We start from the raw sequence: 23,623 nt of genomic DNA, 5'->3' as shown, positions 1-23,623 counted from the left end.
TAGCATGGATCTCTGCTTTGTTCTTGGCAGTAACTGCTGAACTTCCCTCTGCCAGCTACAGCAATTGCCCAAGTACTGGAGTTTTTTAGAAATGCAGTATTTGATACAATTTTAGCTTCTTGTTTTACTTTAATCACTAAGTGAGCAAAGATCCAGCACCAAGTTAAATCCTAGTTTTCAGCATGGCTCAATGTTCAGTTGTCAACATATGGCAACAGTTGTTGGCATCTTATTGCCATGTCATGTCCTAAAACAATATGGTGTTTGTGAGAGACTGCAGAACATGAGCCCTGAAATGTAGTATTGCAAAAAACATCCTTAGTTTCAAAATCCAAGGAAAAGCCTTTTTTTGGAGGAACATCCAGCTGCAAAACATCAGTGGCTAAAGATGCTAACACCAATAGATTCTCTGTTCTCTGCTTGTCACTATAGTGTAGCTTTTCAGTCCATTACCTTCTGCCTTGACCTTATTCTGGCAAACTCCTTTTAACCCACAGAAGCAGTGTTTTATAACTTCTCTCTCAGAAAGCAGCCAAACAAGAACAAATGCTGCAGAACGAGTCTCTTAAACCCTCCTTTCGCAAAACGTGCAGGTCTGAACCTGTGGAAAGAGTGCCTTGTTATATAACCTCGCCACAGTGGAGGTTGCAAACCTCGTAAAAACCAGACCAAAAGTGAAATCACCCATGTTCCCTGCAGCTCAGGCTGGGGGAGATCACACCAGCACAGCCAGACTATAAAGCACTACAAGCCAGTCGCTCAGAGAGGGTTCAAGACAGCAGAGTGCTGAGGTAAGCAGCTCCTTTCATCACTGGAGTGGATACAGGCTCTCAGCACACCTCTCCTCATTGTGCTTTTTAGACATTTCATGGATTGATGTTTCTCACTTCCAGCTCATGGACCTCAGTTCTATTAAAGTAGTTTTTATTTCCATGCAAATTGAGTGATGCTTATATTTCTTTAATTTTGAATTCCAAGGAATACTTGTTGGGTTTTTTCTTCCTGTTGAAACTGCAAATTTTTTTGAGCTTTGTTCTACTTAAACACACAACTCCACCTCAGCTGAAGCTTAGATTGGATTATAATTGTGGAGACCGGGACCCCTGCTTGCATCCTAGAGCTCTCTTGTGCAACAGTAACACAGTAAAGAAAAGCTATTTCATAATGCTGGGAATACAAGGGTGACTCCCATAAGTTTGGTCCTAACTGGAGTAGTGAACTCCAAGTGGGGCTTGGAAGCACTGGCTGTGCTGCCAGAAAGTGACTGATCTGCCCTCTGTTTTACAATATGCTGCTCATTTCTCAGAGATTTTGCTAGTAACGAATTCATCAAATCCAGATGCCTTGGGCTGAAGACCCAGCTTTCTCCATATGAAAGCCCTGCAGTGGCCTTAATGCTAATCCTGTAGAAATCAAGGGGATTTGGGACACTTCACTAAATATGTTTTGCTGAAGGCTGTTGCTTCTGGCTTGTGCAGGCTGCCTGTGGCTTGAACCCTAATTAGCATGTTTGGGATTTCTTTTTAACTCCCTCTCACCCACACAGGCTGTTATGGGAAAAGGCTAAACTGACTGGAGGAGGCAAGGGGTCTTTTTTCCAAGGTGCAGGTTGATGTTGTCTTGCCATATGTCCTGCACATGGTGCTATGCATTATGGGCATAAGCCAAGAGAAGCCTAGAGATGGGCCCTACATTTACACCACCAGAAAATGTAAATCCCCTCTGGGAGTGGTGGGAAGGAGGAGAGGCCTTTCTTTAACAGAAAAGCCATTCAGCATAAGCCACATTGTAATTCTGCATCTAAAGGAGAAGCTAAACTAATCACTGAGCAGAACTAATCTCTCTTTCATGTCAGCCATTTCATGGGACTTGCGCTGCACTCAAGGCAGGGGAGCCGAGGGGAGGTGTCTGTGGGGCTGAAGACACAGCCCAGGTGCAGATCCCCATTCCATGGACACACAAGGGATAGGAATCACCTCAGCCTTAACAGTCACTCCACTGGGTTACAGCAAGGGCACGTCCAAACTCGCTTTACTGTTCACCACGTGGCAGAAAGGTGAGAGTCAGTGTGAGCTGGAGTCTGCCACCTTTACCTGTCTGCTTGTGATCCCTGCCTCGGAGGAGCTTGGTCGGTGGACCCAGAGACCAGTGGGACTCACCTGCAGCCCAAGGAGACACCTGCTGGCCAGGAACAGCTGAGCGTGCTTGGAAAACCAAAAGTGCTTGCACTGAAGTACAGATACACTGAGATACTGCACAGAGATACAGGTTGTTTAAAAATTAAGTTTTTTAAAAAGCTTTATTCCAAACAGCTGATTATCCTCTCAAGGGTTAAAATTGATTATTCAATTCTGTCACAAGTTTCTAATGAGGAAATGCATGGGTCAGAGCCTACATGTGGGAAGGACCTGTTGTGTGCTGCTGAGAGGGTGTCCAGAGGGAGCCCCTCCACTGCATCAATGCACTGAGATAAATGTTCAAAGGGACCAGCCACAAACCAAGGATAAGGGCTTACACAATATATTTGGCCAAAATATTTCAGACCTTAGAGATTTTTATGCTGGTTTTAAATTGGTTTTAAATTAATTTATGTTTATTTCAGTGTATTTAAGTAGGGGTCTTGTGGAGACAGAAAAAAGCATTCAGACACTCCATTTATAGCAATAGTTGAATTATGCTTGCAAAAATTAATTCTGCTTTAGCAGAGCATTATGTATTTTGTAACAATTCTGTGTTTTATGGCAGCCTGCATTTACCCATTCATTGTCTGATCAAGAAGGAATTCCACATCTGCAAGTGAAGACCACACAAACTAAATATTAGCTCAGACCTTTTAGTAGATATATGTGCTATGTGGACTGAATACCCCAGAGAGTGCACAAGACCTCTCTCAGTGGTACGGAAAGGAACGTTTCAATTAGCCTCTGCACACAGACATACCTCTCAGGAAACTTATAATCATGATTCAGGCACTCTAAAATAGTTTCCTCAAAGCCCCATGCCACACAGAAGAGATCAAATATTTAATGAACTAAGAATGTTACATTTCTGTGTAAAGAGCACAGCTTGTCTAGTTTTCATCATTTTCCTTAAATAAGGCCTGGATCATCTTAGCTGTGATACGCCCATCTGATTTACCAACAGTACGCCCTTCTCTGTGGCTCCCGCTTGGCACTTCTTCTGTTTCCTTACAAGTAAGCACAGCTTTTCCAACCAAAAGCAGCTTTCTCTTCAGAGGTCCCAGTTTTGAGTATGCCTTAAGAAGAAAGAATATGGTTCATTTGTAATTTCATAGAAAAGCAACCATTCTTAAGAAAAAAAAACCAAAACAACAAAACCAGAAACTTTTATTTTTAAAGCAACTGTAGAGGTGCTGCTCTGGGGCTGTATTTGATAATGTCAGAGATAATGGGCTTCTTTTGCAAGCCAACTCATTTTAGGAGGCTACAGCCCTGCTGCCCTCTTCTCTGTGTTTTCACCAGTATCACCTTCTCTAAAAAGCAAATTCTAATCTCAAATTCAGTTCTGTGAGAAGAATTAAACCAATGCAACAGCTCGCTCCTTTCAAAAAGCGAGAGGTCCAAGCCCAGCTATGTGCTTCAGCCACATCTGCACTGGCTCTGGTCTTCTCCAAACCTCTGAGTCTACTCGGTTGACCAACCCAACAGAAACTAATTCAGGGGGAGACAGAAAGGAAAACTTTTCTGCTGGACTAGAGTCCATCAGCTGCAGCAAAGACCAATGTGCACTGTTGCCTCAACCCTGAAGTTTGCACCCAGGAACACCTTCATCCTGGCTTTCTGTTGAAGGAATCTTGATCCTTTAATGCTGCTGTGCAACACAGACTCTAAAGGACCTGTTCATTGCCATCCAAGCCTCGTAATCTCTCGTGACATTCAGAATTCTTTCTAGGGGAATTTCATCCTGACACTCCATGGGATGATTCTTAGGACATCATTCAATGGCCAAAACACATGCCTCATGGTATCAGAGATGCCTGAAGGCATCCAAAACTTCCATGTGCTCTTTTGGCCCAGCATCTGAAGGGCATGGACCTAACTGTCCCAAATATCACCAGAAGACTACAATCCATCTAAACAGCCCAGCAGGTAAAGGACATTGGATGCCATAACCACTGGAAATAGAAGGGTCCTGACAGTAGCTCATGCTCCACAGTGAAAGTGTTAAAGGGTGTCTGTGTCAGTGGAAGACCTGATAACTCTGGCTCATACCTGGAACTCTTCTTCTTCATCCAACAAGCTGTCCAGGGATGGAGTGAAGAATTTTTTCTTCAATTTTTCATCACTGTCTGGAGGCTTCTTATAATCTCTTTTAGAACGAATCTTTGGAAAGGCACTTCTGAGGCTCTTTCCATCTGTCTTTGCTTTTCAAAGAGAAGAAAAAGGAAGTATATGTAATAGTTAAGCCTTATGGAAGTCAGAATCAGTACTTGATATGAGCATTGCCTGCAATCTTTAATATGGCTTAGCCCCTGCAATGCAAAGAACAGCTTGGTAGCATTTTTAATTAGCAAATTAATTAGCAATTCAAGCCAAATACTCATTTACACTGGGGTTTTTAAGGTGTTTTTTGTTCACAATTTCTGATCAAGACCCAGGGACTGAAATTGATTGGAAGTTAGAACTAATGGATCTGTAGGAGGGGGCAGGGAAAAAAATGAGCTTTTGTTAGTTCAGCTTAAATCCTGTAGAGCCCTGAATAGTTAAAAAGAATAAGAAAGGCAGCAAAACCAAGTATAAATTTCTTCTATATCCATGTTTGTGTATCTATAGGTACATAACTACAAGTTCCTGAAACACAGTCTACTTATAACTCCCCTAAAGAGATCACATCTGTAGTTAACTCATTCTCAAGATGATACAGAGGTTTCTGAACATGGACTGCCAAGTTACAGGTTTGCCTGTGACTGTGACCCAGCTTCTTGAAACAAAGCCTTATCCTCCAGGTAACTATTGCAAAAGTCTAACAAATGTGTTCCAAGTAAACATGTATTTAATACAGAAGTTTTGGTCAACATGTTTGCTGGTGCCTGATGTTTGAAAAGGCCCACCTATGGCTGGGACTGATCAGAACTTCAACAAACTTCTTCATGTATCCATAACTGTATGATTTCCATTTTTCTAACATATCTCTTTAATTTTAATTGAAGAGGTATGTTAGAATTATCTTCTACTTTTTTCCATCCTCTTTCTTGTACTCACACAAAGATGTAAAATAAAATTTGTGATACTTAGGAACCCACAGAGTCTGCCCTAAACAGATAAGCACAGGCTCCTGCTCCTTCTTGCTTAACAGTATATCCTTTCCCTGGCCACACCTACCAGAAGGGATGGAGATTCAGCCCAAAATTCAGTACTGCTTACCAAAATTTTCAGTTTAGGTTGAGCTCCATGTAGCTTCATCTCCTCTTGCTAGGGATTTAGTTATAATTGAGCTCTGGTGTATTAGATTAATGACTGCAAAGTGCATGCACACTTAAAGTGAAAGCCTACATGGAGTTTAAGAGTGTCCTCACAGGGACAAGCTATAATGAAGTTATGATATGGATCAGTAAAGAACTGATTAGGATATGATTCATATCTTCATAAAAAATGGCCAATCCTGTAAACTGTATTCCAGGGTAGCTCTGGATGAGTAATAATATTCCACAATCTAAAACCAATTTAAATTTAAAAACTGTATTACAGATAGATTGTGATTTTATCTCCTTATGCAAATTACAATCTATTATGGCTGTGGTGGCTGCAATTAAGAGGGAAATAAGGTGTTCTCCATGCCAAACAGGTAGTTTGAATAAAAAGTTTCAGAAATAAAAAGTCTGTGCATGTTCAGTAACTTAGTATTTCTTATAAGCTGCTGTCATTTGCATTACCTGCATATTTTCTGGTTTCCCTTTTCATTTCATCCTTAGGAAGTTCTTGCAAGCCAGTTTTCTTTGTATGAAACAACTGCCTATGGAGTAAAAAATATAAAGTGAAATCCATAATAGGAGTCTAATTTTTTCTCTAATCTGTCCTGTGCAGTGATTTGGGGTGAGGGGGAGGCCACCACCCTTTCTGAGAGCCACTGCTGCTTAACCACAGAGGCAGAATAGCGCAATGGTTCAAAAATGCAATGGAGGCAGCCAGGTAGCTTAGTGGCTAATAAGCTGCTCTTTTTTATTCTTAGTGCCTTAGTTCAACTATGTCTATGAGACTAAAAGAAAACAAATGTTATAGTCTCCAGTCAGTCCAAGATTCAGACCACAGCTGGCAGCTCTCACTTCAAAGAAATCCAAAGTTTGGAAAGGAGAGAAATATGGTCACTTCTTAAGACTTGAACTTTTTGTGCAATATGGCTAAAATCACTGAGCTGGGACTGGAAACTGAAGATGGATCTCTCACATTGTTGCACAGTGCTTTTGACACCATTAGTGTTGACATTTTGTAGCTAAATTAATCTTTCTCCAGGGAAAAAGTTAAATCATTTCAACACAAAAGAAGCTAATACTACAGACACCTCTGCAGACAGACATTTCCCAAGGTCTCTTCCTCTCTCAGTGTCAGGTCATTTGTTTCACTCAAGATTGCAAACCTCCTATATATTTGCAAATTAATCTTCACATCCTTAAACATTTTGCAAACAGTAAAGAAAAAAAATCTATTATTCAGCACTTAGTCTGAAAAGCTGGGGCTGAGACCATTAATTGCAACACAAAGAAATTATTTCCAAGCCTAAGTTGTGAGTAGTGTTAGATCTTAGTAGATTAATTAAGGACCCAGTTTCTTCCCTGAAATTCAGTACTTGAGGAATCACAATCTTATTGTCGTCCTTCAGAGATACTGCTCCCATGTATACTCAGTCAAATCCTGTCTTTCCTCAACTAGGAGACTACCTTGGCTTTGATGTGGGAGAGCCTAAACAGCTCTAGAGGCAGACAGGAGCATTATTTAAAAAACAAAAAAAAAATCACTTTTGAGTCCATGAAAGCATTATTTTACCCTGATACTCTTAGATGCTGAAGTTTGATATCAATCAGTTTTGCCACCAAACTGGTATTTTCTTCTTCCAGGAGCTGGACAGAAGCTTTCAAATCCTTTTCTTCCTTTCGGTAGATCTGAACCTTTTGACAGTTTAAAAAAGAATAAAAGAAAGTCTTAGAATTTCGTAAAGCTTTGATAGCAACAACCTTACCAGCACACACACACACACCTAGGAAAAATGCAGCTATATCAGCAAGACTGCATATTTGGTGGAGAAACACAGTGACACATCTTCAGACAAAAGGAAGGACTCGCTGGTTCTTTCACACCTTTATTAGAACCCTGTTACTGTCACAGCACATGTGTGTCAATCACAGCCACACATTTGGGCTATGCAACCCTGACAGCAAAATCTTCTTGTACAGTCAAACACGTCTGCTAGACAGGAGCTCTAGATTTTTCTTTTTTGCTTTCACATCAGAGTTTTGAGAGAGGAAAAGCTTCTTTGCAGAGGTAAAGTCAGGGTCTTACTCAGCAAGTGTTGTTTTTCTAATTCCTTCCTATACCTGAAACCTTCTTACCTAAAATTAGTGAAGTTTTCAGTCCAAGTTACCACAGTATTTCTTCCCTCAGAGGGTGGTGGTGGGGCTCTGGAACAGGCTCCCCTGGGTCACAGCCCCAAGGCTGACAGAGCTCAAGGAGCATTTGGACAATGCTCTCAGTGGGGCTTTTCAGGAGCAGGAGTTGGACTCAATGATCCTTGTGGGCCCCTTCCAGCTCAGGATGTTCTATGGCTCTGTGACATTGGCTGAGCCCCAGGTACTATTTGCTTTCAGACTGGCAATTGCCCCTTATCAGTGTGGAGATATACTGACCAAAGGATGCTGGTTATTCAGTTCCCACAATGCCTCCCACTTCTGCATAAGTACCAGCAAGTGTTTACCCCCTTACTGGGAAAGGGAATATACTATGGGAAAGATCTTCCCAGAAAGCTTAGCCATAATGCATGTGTTCAAGAGAAGTACCAAGCGATCTGAAAGCGTCCATTCTCATCAAAACTAAATTAACCCAGCTATAATCATCCAAATTTGCAGTTAAAACTAGTTCCAGCTTCTCCCAAGGATTAAAAAGGTGAAAATGACTGGAAATTAACCAGTAACAGGATGTGGCTTGGCACAGTGAGGTGATGCAGCTTTGCACCATCTTGGTGTGACAGATTAACCATGGAAAAATGTGACTGAAGTCTCCAAATCTGTTTTAATTTTGGAGGTAACTAATCTAGAGCTATTTTGGTAAGTCATTTTTCAGTTCAGTGGCCAAACTTAAATAAAAAAAAAGAACTGAGACAAAACTAAAATTTTTGGTTTATCACCCCCAAAGGAAATACTGAAACAGTCTGTCAGCTACATATAAACATTAGTCTGAGAGAAAATATTTCATCCATGTAAGAAAAGCAGAGAAAATGAATGGGTGAATTCAGAGGACCGGAGAAGTTAGTGATAATAGTTTTGTTTTCGCCCAAAATTCAAAGCAGTAATTCATAACATAGGAAAGTAGCAACATAGGAAAGTAACTCATAACATAGGAAACTTCTGCTTGAGAAGAAAGAAATCCAAATCCCTCAGCTCTGAGGTGAAGGCCTGTCAGGACATAAGAGTACTCCAAAGTGCTCTCTTATTGGCACTGCTAATGTGTGTAAAACCTGTAAGTGTTCAGTGACACAGGGAGAAGGGAAGAGAATTCATACTCATGCAGTGATGGGATGTGTAGATTTGAGCTCCTGTTTGTTTATACAGAATAAAACATTAATTCTTTCCCATTTCTTTTCCTTACCCTCATTGCTTCAGAAGTTGTGGTTTGGACACCCTCCCTGGAAAGTTAAAGATGCATGCTCAGAGCTCATTAAGGGGAAGAAGGAAAGCTGTGTCCCTGCATCCTGGCAAGTACCTTAAATTAGTAACGAAAATGAAGAACCTCTGCCAGGTTTGTTGATGTGGCATGGAAAAGTAAGAAGTACATTTATTAACTTTCCAAAAAGTTTTGCTCGGTTCTCAACTGTGAGGCTGTAAAAGTGAGGAAAGGCATTTCACTCACCAATCTCATGCTTAGATTTGATTGAAACAAAGAACCTATACTGACTGGAATAAAAAAAATCAAACTTTCACTATGGAAAAAATTATTTTCCTAAATCTGGCACACAAAAATATTTTCTTGTCAAGAAAATTACAGCTATCTAATATAGAGCTCTAAATTGTCATTAAAGGTCAGTATAAGAGCTATCAAGCAATTAATTACAGCCATATATGATTTTGATTTTCCTTTCTTCAGCGTAGAGTCCCCATGGTTTCTTTATGACTTTCCATTTCATGTCGTCTCAAGCCATTTCTCAGAACATATTTCCAACATCCATATCCATTTTCTTTCAATACAGCAGCACTGGAACTTCAATGCAATTCAAACCTCCCCTCTTCAGCTACTTACCTGGTTGATCCTTTATAGCATCCCAGTCTCCACAGATAAAGATCCGTAATTGTATGGAACAGTGTAGTCCTTCATGTAACAGCTTGGGCAGGAAAAGGGGTCCTCCATTTGTGAAAGCAGATGTTCACCTCTTACCTTTATTCACCACACTGCACTGCTTTCTGCTGAGGATCACAGATTAATCACTGGAAAACTGCTCTCCTTTGCCAAAAGAAGTCTCCCAGGCCCATGACTGGAAACAGTTCTGACCATAGGCCACATTATTTCAAACATGAAGTGCCATGATAAACTGCAGGCAAGCAATCCTCTTACCTCTTCTTTTAGCCACTCGTTCTCTTCAATCTCTCTGCGACAGTCCTTGTCTAAGTACCCCACAGCATTCTGAGAAAACACAAGTTAAAATAATCCCATTGGAGAGCAACACTTCGACAGTCCTGCACACTATAAAGAAAAGCTGTCTGCTCTTTAGCAGGAAATAATTAAGACACATCTACACAACAGACTGTAGCATCCTCTGAGGGATTACAAGGGGATTTACTTCACAAGGCCAGATGTTTCTCCTCTATCATTCTGCCTAGAGCAGATTATATGTCAAGCAATTTAGCAATATTTTTGATTTCCCATATTAAAATAGGACATTTCCCTTTTTGTCTAATAAATTCTTCTGTGTACCACTACTGCTCAAGTCTTACTGCTTTCAGAAAATCAAACCTTCAGCTATTAAGAATCCCAAGTAAAATCCCAAATGAGGCAGTACTGCTCTACAACACGTGACCTAAGCATGTAGAGGTCTGACCCCAGGATACAATTTAATTATTGATGTCAGTAAAGTGGAAAGGAAGAAGTGAGGGGGAAGATGCCCCAACAGATCACCATAAACACAGTCCTCTGGATTATGTTCTCACATGACTGGAAATTCCAGCACTGAAGTCAGGGAATTTAAAAACCTAATGGGCCTAGTGGTTTGTACTGAAGTATACTTTGCATTTTGTGAAAGTAAGAAGTTGTCACTAGAACTATTTGTAAACCATGTTTTCAAATCAGAGCTGGCAGAGATTACAAAATCATAGTGAATGAATAAACCTATATTTTCCTGAGACTGCACTATTGTGACATTTAAAAAATGTTGTACTTTACAAGTACAGTGAAAACCCTTTTTTTTCAAATTGATGTATATTTTCATGCAATCTATTGGTGTATTACTGCTTTTGGAAATCTGTGTAAATGTCAAGATCAAGGCCATGGCAAAAGCAATATGTTCTCAAACAAGCCTTGTCAGTGCATGGTGCCCCAGTTTCCTGTGCATTGTTTGTAAAATGCCCTCACATCTACCCATTGTTATTCTGGTGGAAAGAAAAAAAAAGGTACATATATGTATAGCAGTAACCAAATCCATATGTACCAGGATTTGCAGGTTATTTTACTCTCAATTCATTAAAAAAGTTTGAAGTCTTAATATGAGTTAAAATAATTAATAATGCAGAGTACATGTACGCCAACTGTAACACAGGAGTTTTTAAAAAAAGCAAAAAGAATACCTTAAGAGCTTCTTCACTGAGTAATTTCATGTGCCTGTCAAACATTTTCTGATTTTCCTCTCTCACAACTTCCAAAGCTTTGCTATAATATTCTTCAAAACAAAAAACCAGGGAAATCAGAAATCATTATTTGCCATCAATTTTTCCTGATAACATATAGAAAACTGACATGTCATTACTAAACTGCAACTTATCAGTGAGTGTCACCTGGGCAGATACTCCACAGAGAAGGATTCAAATATCCTTTTCTAAAGAAATTCTCCTTCCAAACCCAAAGAACAGTAGTGTTAACTACAAAACGGGAAATTGGAAGTGGAATAGAAATTACACATTTCTGTTCACAACTGCAAGAGCGGAGCAATTCACTGCTAACTGAGCAGTGATCTAAGCAATTCTCTGCTAAAATACTGGCATCTTAACATTAAATTTTGTCTCTATCAATAGCAGAGCTCCTGGAGCCATATGAGAGATTTGCTTAGAAAATTTATTTTTTTGACATAGAAGCATACTGGATCTCCTTCTCCACATGACATTTTTTCAGATAGTTATTATAACGTGCCTAATAAATTTTCTGGACTTATTTAAGACTCTGAGGTTCTAATTTGACAGCAGAACAAAATGGAGAATGTGGCAATTGCCACAATGATTTGCTTCTATCATTACTTGTGGTCATTATTTAGAAAGTGTGTCTTACACTGAACTGAATAGGTTTGGATTCATGTTCTAGTCACCTGCTCTTTAATTATTTCATCCTTCCATTTAGTTCTTTTGTTTTTGCTCTTCTAAATAGCTCACTCCTGCTTGATATTTCCTCCTTCTGAAGGAATGAATGAGATTATAGTAATTTTCTGTGAAGGAAGGCATAGCACACTTATTTCAAATGGTTGAAATTCAGTCTTTTACTGCACTTGTGTTGCAGACAGCCTATTTCTGATCTAGCTGCAAACAAATATCTACTTATGCATGCACTGTGGAGTCAAAGGCAGTCAAATATGAAAGGTGTATTAGTAGTGCATTAATTATTAATTTAACACAGTGGAAGCTGGACTCCACCATCTAGACTTGGCAGAATGAAAAGGAAGGACTTCCATACTGTAATGAATTCACTCTTCCATTATTTCAAATAGCTAAATAACCTGAGTTGTACTTGGAGAATGAAAAAGGAGAAAGTGTGTGTCTGAACAGTTGCTAAAGAGGCTATCTTCCCTAATTCCCTCACTGCAACACTGTTTTCCCCACACATCACCTAAATTGTGGCTCTCTTTTGCTTGCTCTCCTCTCCAGCTGTTTTGCTTAAAATGTCACCACCAGAAAACATGAACTGTGCCAGTTCCAAGCCCTTCAGTGGTACACACAGAGACAGATACCTGCTTACCTATGCTTATTCTCTAAGCTTGTTACACATTCAAGGTGTGAGCAAGCCAAATTTGTTGCTGCCTTGCTCAGAAAGCTTGATAGATTGAAAGATAGATTTCTGCTGGAAGGCTGTACTCCCCAGACACTTTCTAGGTTCAGTTTTAGGGAGTTAAGCAAAATAGTATGGTAAACATCCAGTACTGTCAGCATCATTTTCCAGTATGTTATGTAGGGCATTTACATATGTACCACTATAACTGATTTTCAATAAATACATTTCTGTTGGACCATGATTTTTTGTTAAACCACAACATTCTGTACCCTGTGGCATGCAGGAGATCAGACTGCCTATCCCTATTGGCATTCTATATAACAGCCCATTCTCTTTTTCATTTCATATTTCAGCAGCAATATAGAGATATTTTAAATCAATTAAGAACACGGAAAATGAAAAAACCCCAACCTCTCCTGAATACAGACGTGGATATCTAGCAAGCTATCTGAAAATGTAGAAATCACAGAGCAGATCTTAATGGTGGTAAAATATGTTTTGAGAGACAAAAAGATAGCTTATTCACAGTAGCTGATGCCTGGTAATGGCTGGCACAGAATATACAGAGACCCTTAGAGCAGTGTCACTGCCTGTTACTACCAGCTGCTTGGCTGCAGCCACGCATACTGAGAGGGACATAAAGAAAGAAAACCAGGACATCCTTCTCCTGTTGGAAGCATGGCTTATGTAACAGCAAAATATTTAAATTATTTTTAAATAATGCAGTAATAAAGAAATCTTTGTAAAGCACTCACAGCACAATGTATAAGCTCTCAAATGAATTGCACTGCTGTGACAGGGCTGAAACAGTTCTCAGTATGTGTCTGCGTGCCTGTGGGTGATTTTGCAGAGCCTCACACTGTGCAATAGGAGGAAAGGCCCAGACCACTGGCCAAAGAGCTCCCTCTAGTCCTGCATGGAAACCAGTGCGCTCCACAGAAAAGACCGTTCCAAGAATGAGCTCATACTGCTTTCCTGTCAAAGGAGCTTTCAATATGTGAAGTGCTTGTAGATGATGAGAACTAACAGCAGCAGAGTCAACATTTTCAAGTATGACTGCTAAGGGAGCCCTCTGTGTAGGTGACCTAAATATGTGTAAACTTATTTTTACAAAAAACTGCTATCCTTCTCAGTATCTTTTTTTTTTAATGGGTTGCCTGTATTTTACAAGAAAACCATCAAAGGACCAGCTTATCAGTTTCTTGAAGTGTCATCATTTCTGTAAACTTTACCAATTTCTTTAATAAAGGAACTTTTACAGAGAGAGAAATAAAGAAAGGGAGTCATTCTATTTTTCAGGATTATGCAGCCCATCTTAAGTGCACTTAGAAAAGTTCATGCAAATTACTAGAAAAGTTGATAGAAGCTACTAGAACTTGATCTAAAATTAATTTTATCATTTCATTCCTGCAGGCAATATGCAAAGCCCCTGTAAGACTTGCATTACACCAGTTGTAAACTGACCTTCAGTTTTTTCAAGTTCATATTTGACATCTGCAATGTCTTTTTCCAGACGGCTAATCCTCTCAGCATGTATTTTGCTTCCGACATTTTTGTACTCCAACCAATAATCTCTCTCGCGCTGCTTTTCTACAATTTTTTTCTTTGTTTCTTCAATTTGGGAGCGTAGATCTATTAAAATAACAATGTCAAAACAGATTTATTGAACTGATAATTCTTACTATGTCAACTTCTTTAAGAAAGGTGTTTTCATAGGGAATGGAAAAGGAAGGGGGATTCTTCCACACTATAGTACATCACAACATGATGGCCTTACACAGTTTCTAGGGCCACTAGCATTGCTGAAAACAGCTTGATCTTATTCTTCCAAAGAGAGACAAGTGTTCTCACCAAAATGTTGTAACCAAGGTCATGTGTCTCCCACAGAGAATCGCAGGGATGGCAGCTGGAATTTTCAACACTCAAAACTGGTCTTTTTTCCTTCCATCAATAATTTTTTATTTTTAATCCTCAGTAGATCCAGTGCTTAGGACTTTCATGAGTTTCAAAAAAGAGGAAGCCTCTGTACTTGCACAATACTATACATCATTTGGAAGGGACAGATTGATTTATAAGCCCTCCACAATCTCATACTAAGTTCAGAGAGCCTAATTTTGGGAGAGGAATAGTATTGATACTTTTTATACAACAAAGAAGTTGAATCTCTACTTAAATTGCAAAACAACATCAACATGTACTTAATCCCAAGCGTTTAAACTGCAAACCACACTTCCCCAGCACACAATATACCTTCAAGAAGTTGTTCTTTGTCCTTCACAAACTGGAAAACTGCTTTTAGTGACTCTTCCACATCATCCCTGGTTACAATCCCCTTCTCATCTCGTTTGTTCTCCTTTTCTTCTATTTGCCTTACTAAGCGGCTGATAAGCAACTTCTGCTCTTCCTTCAGAACAACATTCTAAGGAAGAAGACACAGCTGATATTAAAATGTTTTCAGAGTGAAAAACTTAAGAAAAAAAGGAAAATATGCCCTAGTGCCAGAAGAAATGCAAGAACAACCTGTGCTTCATATTCTGAAAGGTTAGAGCAGGAGGGAGAATTTGCAAGGCTCAGATATTTCCTCAGTAACTTGAGACCACTGGAAGGAAATGAGAGACCAATGACAGCTGTACTGGGTACAGCCCACCAATAATCCTCCATTGCCTGGAAAGAAAGGTGCTCGCAGACAATTTAATAACAATGTTTCTATGCAGGAGCTGTTTGCTTCCTGTGGACATTCCTCATGAGAATGTACCATCTTCAGATAGAAAAATCATGAGACAATCAGGTCACTTGCGTATAACCACAGCAAAGAGTCTTGTCAGAGCTGAAATGAGTAATACATCCTGAAACCACAACTGGGATCATAACCCCTGGCCATGACCCTCTCTAGTGACGCTCAGATTGTTTGAAATCCAGATTGTGTATGTTTGCTCCCAAAGGATACCACACAGGAGCAAACAAGTGGGAAGTAAATAACAGTGAGTAGGCAGTGCAAAGAGTCTCAAGCATTCCTCACTTCTAGGATTAACTCTAAACCACTCACAAACATTAAGCAGGAAATAAAGAATGGAGCTCAAAGCACTGTCAAAACATGATTAAATTAAAACAATAGCACTTCACCCATGCCTTAAAGTACCCTGCTCAATCCAAAACATGGAGTCCCAGAAAGACCATGAACTAGCAGCAAATTGGGGGAATAGATAGCTGGGAGTAAAATTAGAGGAAACTAGGCAGTTGCATTCACATCCTAACAGAAGTTGGGTGGTAGGGAAATTATAGAGTGAAATGCAGCTGCTACTATCTGAATGGAATGCAGCTGGCATGCTTGAAACCCACTCCATGATGATGCCCTACAATCTGCAACCACAGCTCCTGCTAAGGGCATGGAACAGAGGGTGGAACAGGGTGCAGACACCGTGGCCAGGCTGCACAGAAATCTTTGCAGGGAGGGGAACTCAATGGCACTCTGTAGCTGACAAACAGCACAACACCTGTCAGCCAGGAGAGAGAGAAGAAGATTAATAACTAAAGTCACTCAAGCTCTGCCTAAACATAAAGAAATAGTATAAAAGTAAGTTAGGAATGGGGAGAGGTTTGGGAAGTCCATCATAACTGCTGGGATCAGTTGTGAGGCTGAATCTGTCTTCTCCCCCATAGAGGGACACCTATTGGGTTAGAACCATGCTCTGTGGGCACTGAATACCTTGGATAAGAGCTTGTCTGTGTGTTGCTTTGATATGCTTTTGCAGAGAGATACTATCACTGAAAATCCTCAAAACTTAATCTAACTTGATGTTAATAAAGAGCATTATTCCATAAACTGTCAGTGTGAGCCCTTCACAGGCACTGGCTGTCAGTAACACACTCAAACAAACTGGGGAGACCCACTGAGGGGTCACAAAGTGGGGATACCAACTGAGGGGTCTCCCTTATGCTGTTGCTCTGTGTCTCTGAACAAGGCAGTTGAACCACCCTCCAATCCAGCAATATAACCCCAAGAGACAAAACACCCAACAACAATCATAAAAGCCTTCAGATGCCTGAAGAAAGAAGAGCAATTGCCACTTCCAGTGACAGTCAAGCCACAAATGAAACACCATCCAGGCTTCAAGACTGCAAGAAGTACCACAGAGAGCTGAACAGATGGATGCTTATAAAAGCACGGCAAGCATCAGCACGGGAAAGACAGAGAGGCATTGTTTCAATGTTTCACTGCTATGAAGTGCAGGCTGCAACATGATGCAGAATAAGGATTTTTTGAGCATTTTCAATTAATTTCAATAGGTGACTCTCTAATATCTATTTTCAAAGTTCACTGCTCACAGTTACCAGATGCCATATTATGGCTGTTTATATACAGCTCATATGCATGGTTCTTTAAAGTGTCACTCAGGTGAGATCAGTAGTTACACAACCTTGTTCTAAAAGTTACCCAAACAATTATTAATCCATGAGAAAGTGTGTCTTCATCCATCAGTGCTAGAAATCACAGCTAGCAAATAGCATGATGGTCTTTCTCCTTTATTCAATTTTTATTGTAACTACGTTTGCAGCAAAAACTAGATTCTCACAGAAACCTGTGCAATTCCATTACCTCAGAAGGATTCAAAGAAGCTCAGCAATTCTCAGTGCTTGGTTAGATCTGCTAATACTACCAACAAAAATTAAATTTATACCATTTATTCTTCATGCACCTTAATGCTCTGTCCTATTCTGTAATGTTCTACTCCTGCAGCTTCTTTTTAGCATGTTACATTTAGGACATGTATGCTATATGTCACATTTAATTCAGGTAACACTTTAACTTTCAGCACATAAAGTGACTCACTAACTCCAGTTTCATTGACTGTAACAAATGCACTGCAATAACTAATTTTAAAGTATGTAGTATTCAAATGGAAAGAATAAAACTGAATCTATGAGTAAGAATACCACAAATAAAATTTGTTGTATAGTAACTTACCTTTTTAATATCTTCTTTGAGCTTTTCTTCCAATCCTTTCAGATGAAACAAAACCCATGCAATTGCTGTTTGCTTGGCCGCAATGCTATGAAGAGAGAGTAAAGAAAGAGACATTCTTACAAAAAATTAGAGAAAGGAATGCTATTTAAGCTAGATTAAATGTAAATACTACCAAAATGTTTATTTTCACATCATATTGCTAGACTTATTTGGGTAAATACCACTGTCTGCTTACTACACATAAAGAAATTATTTCCCACATACATCTGGGCCTGCATGTTAGTTTGGATTTCATAGCCCCACAGAGCAGCAGACTCCGTGGGTCTATTGTTCCTGTGTAGCCTCCTGAGAGGCTGGAGCTGGTTTGCTCATCCTGCATGAGGTTTAGCTGACCTCTTACACAGGTCACCTTCAGGACAAGCTAATTCATGCTCCAAAAAGTATTACTCTAGCACTCTGTACCTCTGTTCCCAGCATTCACTCATCATGTGGTGCAATAGTATTGCAATTATCATAAAACCTTTTATTCTTTTAACAGTTCTTCTTCTCTCAGTTTTTAGTTTGAGGGTTTGGAGTGCTTTTTTGTGGTTTTGGGAGTTTTTCCCTTGTCTGTTGATTTCAGCTGTTTCAAAAGAAGATAATTCATTTCCTAGTTAATTTGCTAAGTTTGGATCACTGAATCATGCCAATTGCAGTTTACTAAATTTGCATCCTCTGGTGTCAGTGCATTGTGTATTGGTGTCAGCTCCAAGGTACTCTTCAGGTTTTCTATTAAGTAGAAGGATATTAGTTAGAGAGAGACTAGACCAGGGTACAGTGGTCATGGTCACAGCAAAAGCACATCATAATATTGTTGTTCCTAAGAAATGCTGAAATGAAGAACTTTAATGAAAATGCAAAATAACAAACTCCCTAGGAACAGTGACCATTCTTCAGTGCAAGGAAATAAAAAACAGGAATCAAAGTTAAATAAATCCTACATACTCGATAAATCCTAAAGGGGAATGTGACAGCTATTCACTTGTATGATTATCCACCTTTGATCAGTCAAGTAGTACAGAGAATTTACAGAGGTGAAGAGAAAGAAAGGAAGAATAAGAGGGACAGATAAGAGAGTGGCAGAAAGATAAAAACAGCAAGAAGAATACTTTTCTTCCCTTTTCCCCCTTCTGTTGCTGTAGAAACTACATATTCCATTTCAATCAAGCACCTATTTCAGTGGAAGACTCCAGACAAATGAGTCATTTGCTTGGATATTAGCATATGCATAACAATAATTTTATCAGAAAGTGGTACCATTTTTTTCTCAGCCCAGTAATACAGTTTCCTTATTCCTTCACAAAATAGGTGAGTTAGTTTTGGACTTTTCAGAAGGTATCTGTTTGTGATATGATTCAGGTAAATCTAGGCTATTTCACTATGGAAAATTGTACTCTGTGCTCTGTAAAATGAAACAGGAAAATCCCACATAAACCCTGTGAACTCATACAGCTGTCACTACAACTACAGGAGCATCCTTTTTAGTTTGCTTACTCCACTTGTCATTTCCACACCGAGGCACTACTCCCTGCTCCCTAAATGCTGATAATTGTTGGATACTGGGTGTTTCTGAGGTATTTCCATTTCAATTTCTGTCTCAGATAAAAGTCATGAAGCTTATTTTTTCTCCTTTTTATAATTTACTCAAGAGACTAGAAATCAAGTAAGTTGAACAGGTTTGTAACTGCTTCAGATATCTTCCCCTTGGCTCTTATTTTCCTCTGCTTGATTTTAAGAGACCTTTCATTTATCCATCTCTTACTTTCAAAATAAAACACTTCATGCTCTGCTCTCAGCTGCACCAAGGTAGAGAGCAAACTGTAGGTCTTGAGGTTCTGGCTAGTGACAACAAACCTCCACGAACCCCAAGGAATCCTAAAAAATACAGCCAAATGTGATCTTGCAACTTCAGCATATGCTGATCAAAGCTTGCTACTAACAGAAAAAATGTCAGGGTTTTTCGTTTTAATATTTTTTCCCAAGTTATAGCCTAATGGCATAAAATTTCTGACCCATTTAATTGCTTTCTTAGAGCTACATTTTAAAAAGTGAACCTTTCTGAAATAGCCTCAAAACCTCAAATCAATCAGCTCAGGCTACAAATTGTGTAAGTTGTCTTTGTTATCTGCTTTCTTTATTCACATATTCTGTATGAGTGAAAAGTTAAAATATTTAAAACCTACTGATAATCTAGTAAGGATTCTGGTAAATCAGATTCAGGCTCTTGAACTTGCTCTTCTGGTTTCTTCTTTTTCTTACTCTCTTCCATTTTTTTTTTTTTTTTTTTTTTTTCTTAATGTGCTAGAAGTGAAGGAAAAAAAGTATAGAGATGAATAATTTACAAAACATTGTGTGTTCACTGGCATTTGTCACTTTTGACAAGCTTGTAACAGTTCTGAAATAAAAAAAAACAAACTGGGTTTTTGGCAGCAACAATCCTGCCCAGGGGTAGCACTCAAGCCCATATCTCTATATATATACACATACATATGTGTGTGTATATATATACATATATATATGTAATGTATACCTGGGTAGATACAGTGGGCTCTATCACCATTACTTATTGTATCCCTTGCTACAGGTTGTCTTTTACATTCTTGCAAATCAAACCAGAAGCTGCTCCTTTCCCAGTCCTTTGTTTCTTGATCATGTTTGTTTTATCAAGTCCACTTGTTCACATGCCTCTCTTTCCCTCTCCTTCTGTTCTCCTAGCACTATGAATATCTCCCTTTCACCACAATTCTGATACCAGTTTTCATTGTCAGAGCTGGAACAAAAGCACTTTCTGAAGGGATATGCATGTCAGCAGTATTCCCCAGGCATGCTGTCACAACCACCAACCTCAGAATTCAACTGACAATGAACAGTTCTGCAATGGAACTGGTAGCATATATTATAAAAAATAAAAAATGTCACAAGAAAGGGCACTTAAAATGATTCCTCGCTTTTAGCAGTCACATAATCAAATTTTATAAACCAAAATAGTTTATATAATATAGAATGTTTTATTGCTGAATGAGTAGAAACATTGTATATAACCTGGTTTTGCATTAAACTGCTTCTCTGAATTTAAATTTTGAATTTTACAATAATAGGTCAAATTGATTAAAACTTGTTCTGCGACTAAATACAGCAGGCTGGATACTTTTTCCTGTTAAAATGAGCACGAGTAAACAGGACAAAATATCAGTAAAAAGCCACAGAGGCAAGCCTGTAAAATCAATGGAATGAAGTGAAACTATTGACAGATGCACTGCAATCCAAACACTGTCCTATGCCTTCTCACCACACTCCCCATACCCTGCAGCAAGGCCATGTCAGCTTTCTGTATACAAAACAACTTTCTATCCTATTTCATATACAACCTTTGCAGTTTCCAATTCAGTACAATATTTTTTTTCATGAAACTTCCTAAAATCCTAAAGACATGGCTGTTGTAAGACCTGAGATTTAAAAGAAACCCAATAAACAAGTGAATTAAGAAAAAAATCTCACTGAGGCAGGAAGTTGGGTACTTTGCTCCTCCTAGACCCCTTTGATGTTTCCAAACCAAGTGCACAAGTGCAGGATACACTTGTTAAGTGCAAAAAAGAATCCATCACACTTCTTCAGTGCAGAATTAACTGGACTGCTATTGACTCCCTTTCCACTTGAGCATTTATTTTACTGATTTTCCTCAGAAACTGAAGATCACTAGAGCACTCCCTAAGGGTTTCTTTAAATTGTTTCTGTCTCTTTCACTAAATGGAAAATCAAATTCCCTGCTTAAAACTGGATACAAACCAGAAAATTTTGAGTAGAAGTATTTTGCAAAGGCTTAGAGTGTTTTTGGTTTTTTTAACTACAGACCCAGATGAGCTCCAGTGACATAATTATAAAATTGTTCCCAAGTAGAGAGGAACAAGAAAGCCTCCAAGTTGCAAAAGGTGAAAAAACACATGCTACAATAAAGGATTTTGCAAACCATAGAAAATACTCTCACATGAGACAGAGAGGAACATATTTAAGGGGACTGAGGATTGACTGCACATTTGAAATGCACAGGAGAACATTTACAAAAGTAAAGGTCTATTTCTTCTCCCAAACAAATAAAATTGTGAAGCTCTTGACTGACCCCCTTTATAAGCACCAGCACTGTCTCAAGCAATAATTTCACTACCATTACATCCTTAGAAGGAGCAGGCAGTTTCCTGACACTGCACCCCAACTACAGTGACTTTCCAGACACTTTACAGAGACCACTTGTATAGCAGCTCACCACTCTCATGAGCCCAATCATTATCATTAACACCATCCGAACTAGCACTTGCACTCACATAATAATCCCTGTATATCGAGCAGCTGCGCTACCAGAAGCCTCCACTCCCTCAGTTCCACTACCAGAAGCCTCCACTCCCTCAGTTCCCACAATTTATAGACTCACAGAATACACTGAGTTGGAAGGGACCTGTCAGAATCATTGAGTCCAACTTCTGGCCCTGTGCAGGACACTCCAAGAATCACACCACATGCCAGACAGCATTGTCCAAGCATGCCTTGAACTCAGCTTTAGGCCATCAATCCCCTTGGATCCTCTCACTGTTTACAAGGGAGGAGATTGGTACCAGCCCCCACCATGAGGAAGTTCCAGACTTTGATGGGGTCTCCCCTCAAGTCTCCTTTTCTCCAGGCTGAACAGACCAATGACCTCAGCCACTCATCATATGGCTTCCCCTTAGGACCCTTCACCATCGTTGTGCCCTCCTTAGGAGGCTCCCCAGTAGCTTAATGCCTTTCATGTGATGCACAAAACTGCACAGAATATCCAAGGTGAGGCACCCTAGTGCAGAGCAGAGGGGACAATCCCTTCCCTTGCCTAGCTGGCGATGCTGCGGCTGATGCACCCCTGAACCCACTTGGTCCTCCTGGCTGCCAGGGCACTGCTGACACATGTTCAGCTTGCCATCGACCAGGACCCCCAGGTCCCTTTGCACTGCCTGCTGTCCATCCTCTCCCTCCCCATTCTGTCTGTACAGCCGGGGTTGCACCGTCTCAGGTGCAGAATATGGAAAATCTGTTACCTCAGTAATGGAGGTACAACGCTACAACATGGTGCAGTCAAACTGCAAACCTTTCCCAATCTCCAAAGCAGCCAATCTCCAAAGCAGCCTAACAATTCCCCCTGCCCTCAATCCGTCCCTGGCTAACACTTCCCCCATGTCCCTTACACTATTCCCCCAGCCCCCTTCACCACCAGACACCTCAGTGGACAAAGCTGGGCCACCCCTCAGCGCCTCGCTGCCCGCAGGCACCAAATCCCGCCGGCACTGTCACCCTGTGCCTCAGCCCCTCGCCCCCCCTTCCCGCCACGGCCGGAGAGCTCCCTGAGGCAGCTCCCTGAGGCAGCTCCCCGGCCCTGCCCGCGCCCCTTCCCGCGTCCCCCCTCACGGTGCCCGCGCCCCGGCACCCGGCCCGCACCGCGCGCTGTCTCTGCCCCGGCCCGGCCGCGGCCCCGGCGCACGGCCCGGCCCTGCCGCGCGCCCCGCCCGCCCGTCGCCATCGCGACCGGGCCGAGCGCCGTGGGGGCCGCCGGCGCCCTCTGCCCCGGGAAACGACAAGTACGGGGAAAAGGCGGTGGGAGGGGCTGGGTTTCGCCGAAATGCGGTGCCAGGCTGAAATGCTGAAGTTGTAGCTCTCGTCAAGAAAGAGACTGTGTCCCAGCTCCGTACTGGGACCGTCCTGCTGACACGGAATGTGAGCAGGGCCACCCATCACCGCAGAGCTGCTCTCTCAGGAGCCAGCTCCCTCTGTCCAAGGCACTGCGATGGAGCCTCGGGTGGCTCCTGTACTGCGGTAACAACAGCCAAACTCTGCAGCCTGTGTCCCCTTTGCTCCACATCAGAGCAAAACGCCATGGCCAGCGTGGGGCAGGGCTCAAGAAGGGCTCAAGACTCCAAACAAAGGTTGGGATCTGATCCTGAACTACTTCTGCTTCTCTCCTCCTGGCCTGTGGTCTGCAATAGATTTTGGATAGGCTCTGGTCATTTCCTTCCTTCATAGGATGTCAGTGCCTGAGCCACATAATCCTGGGAGCCATACTCAACCTCAGAAATAAATTATCAGTCACAAAAGTGCTGCTGCCTGCATTCTTGGGTGACATAGAATCATAGAAAGGCTTGTTGGAAGGGACCTTAAAAATAATTTCACCCCCTGCCATGGGCAGAGA

At 40.7% G+C, this 23,623-nt stretch overlaps 1 protein-coding gene across 1 annotated transcript; it reads right to left on the bottom strand.

The window, feature by feature from the left end:
* Positions 1-2,317: 2,317 nt before the first annotated feature.
* Positions 2,318-22,923, bottom strand: CCDC83 (coiled-coil domain containing 83). Its single transcript, XM_058044880.1, has 11 exons — positions 22,876-22,923; positions 19,599-19,716; positions 17,377-17,461; positions 14,661-14,829; positions 13,875-14,042; positions 11,003-11,094; positions 9,777-9,845; positions 7,002-7,123; positions 5,894-5,973; positions 4,233-4,384; positions 2,318-3,256 (listed from the first exon to the last, which is right to left on the bottom strand). The coding sequence occupies exons 2-11, from the start codon at positions 19,682-19,684 to the stop codon at positions 3,071-3,073; spliced, it is 1,209 nt and encodes a 402-aa protein (XP_057900863.1). The 5' UTR covers positions 19,685-19,716; positions 22,876-22,923; the 3' UTR covers positions 2,318-3,070.
* Between the last annotated feature and the right edge of the window lie 700 nt (positions 22,924-23,623).

The sequence above is a fragment of the Melospiza georgiana genome, chromosome 2, assembly GCF_028018845.1.
Source record: "Melospiza georgiana isolate bMelGeo1 chromosome 2, bMelGeo1.pri, whole genome shotgun sequence".
Taxonomy (NCBI): Eukaryota; Metazoa; Chordata; class Aves; order Passeriformes; family Passerellidae; genus Melospiza; species Melospiza georgiana.
The sequence above is the reverse complement of the archived record's forward strand: the minus strand, read 5'-3'. Positions and strand labels throughout refer to the sequence as shown.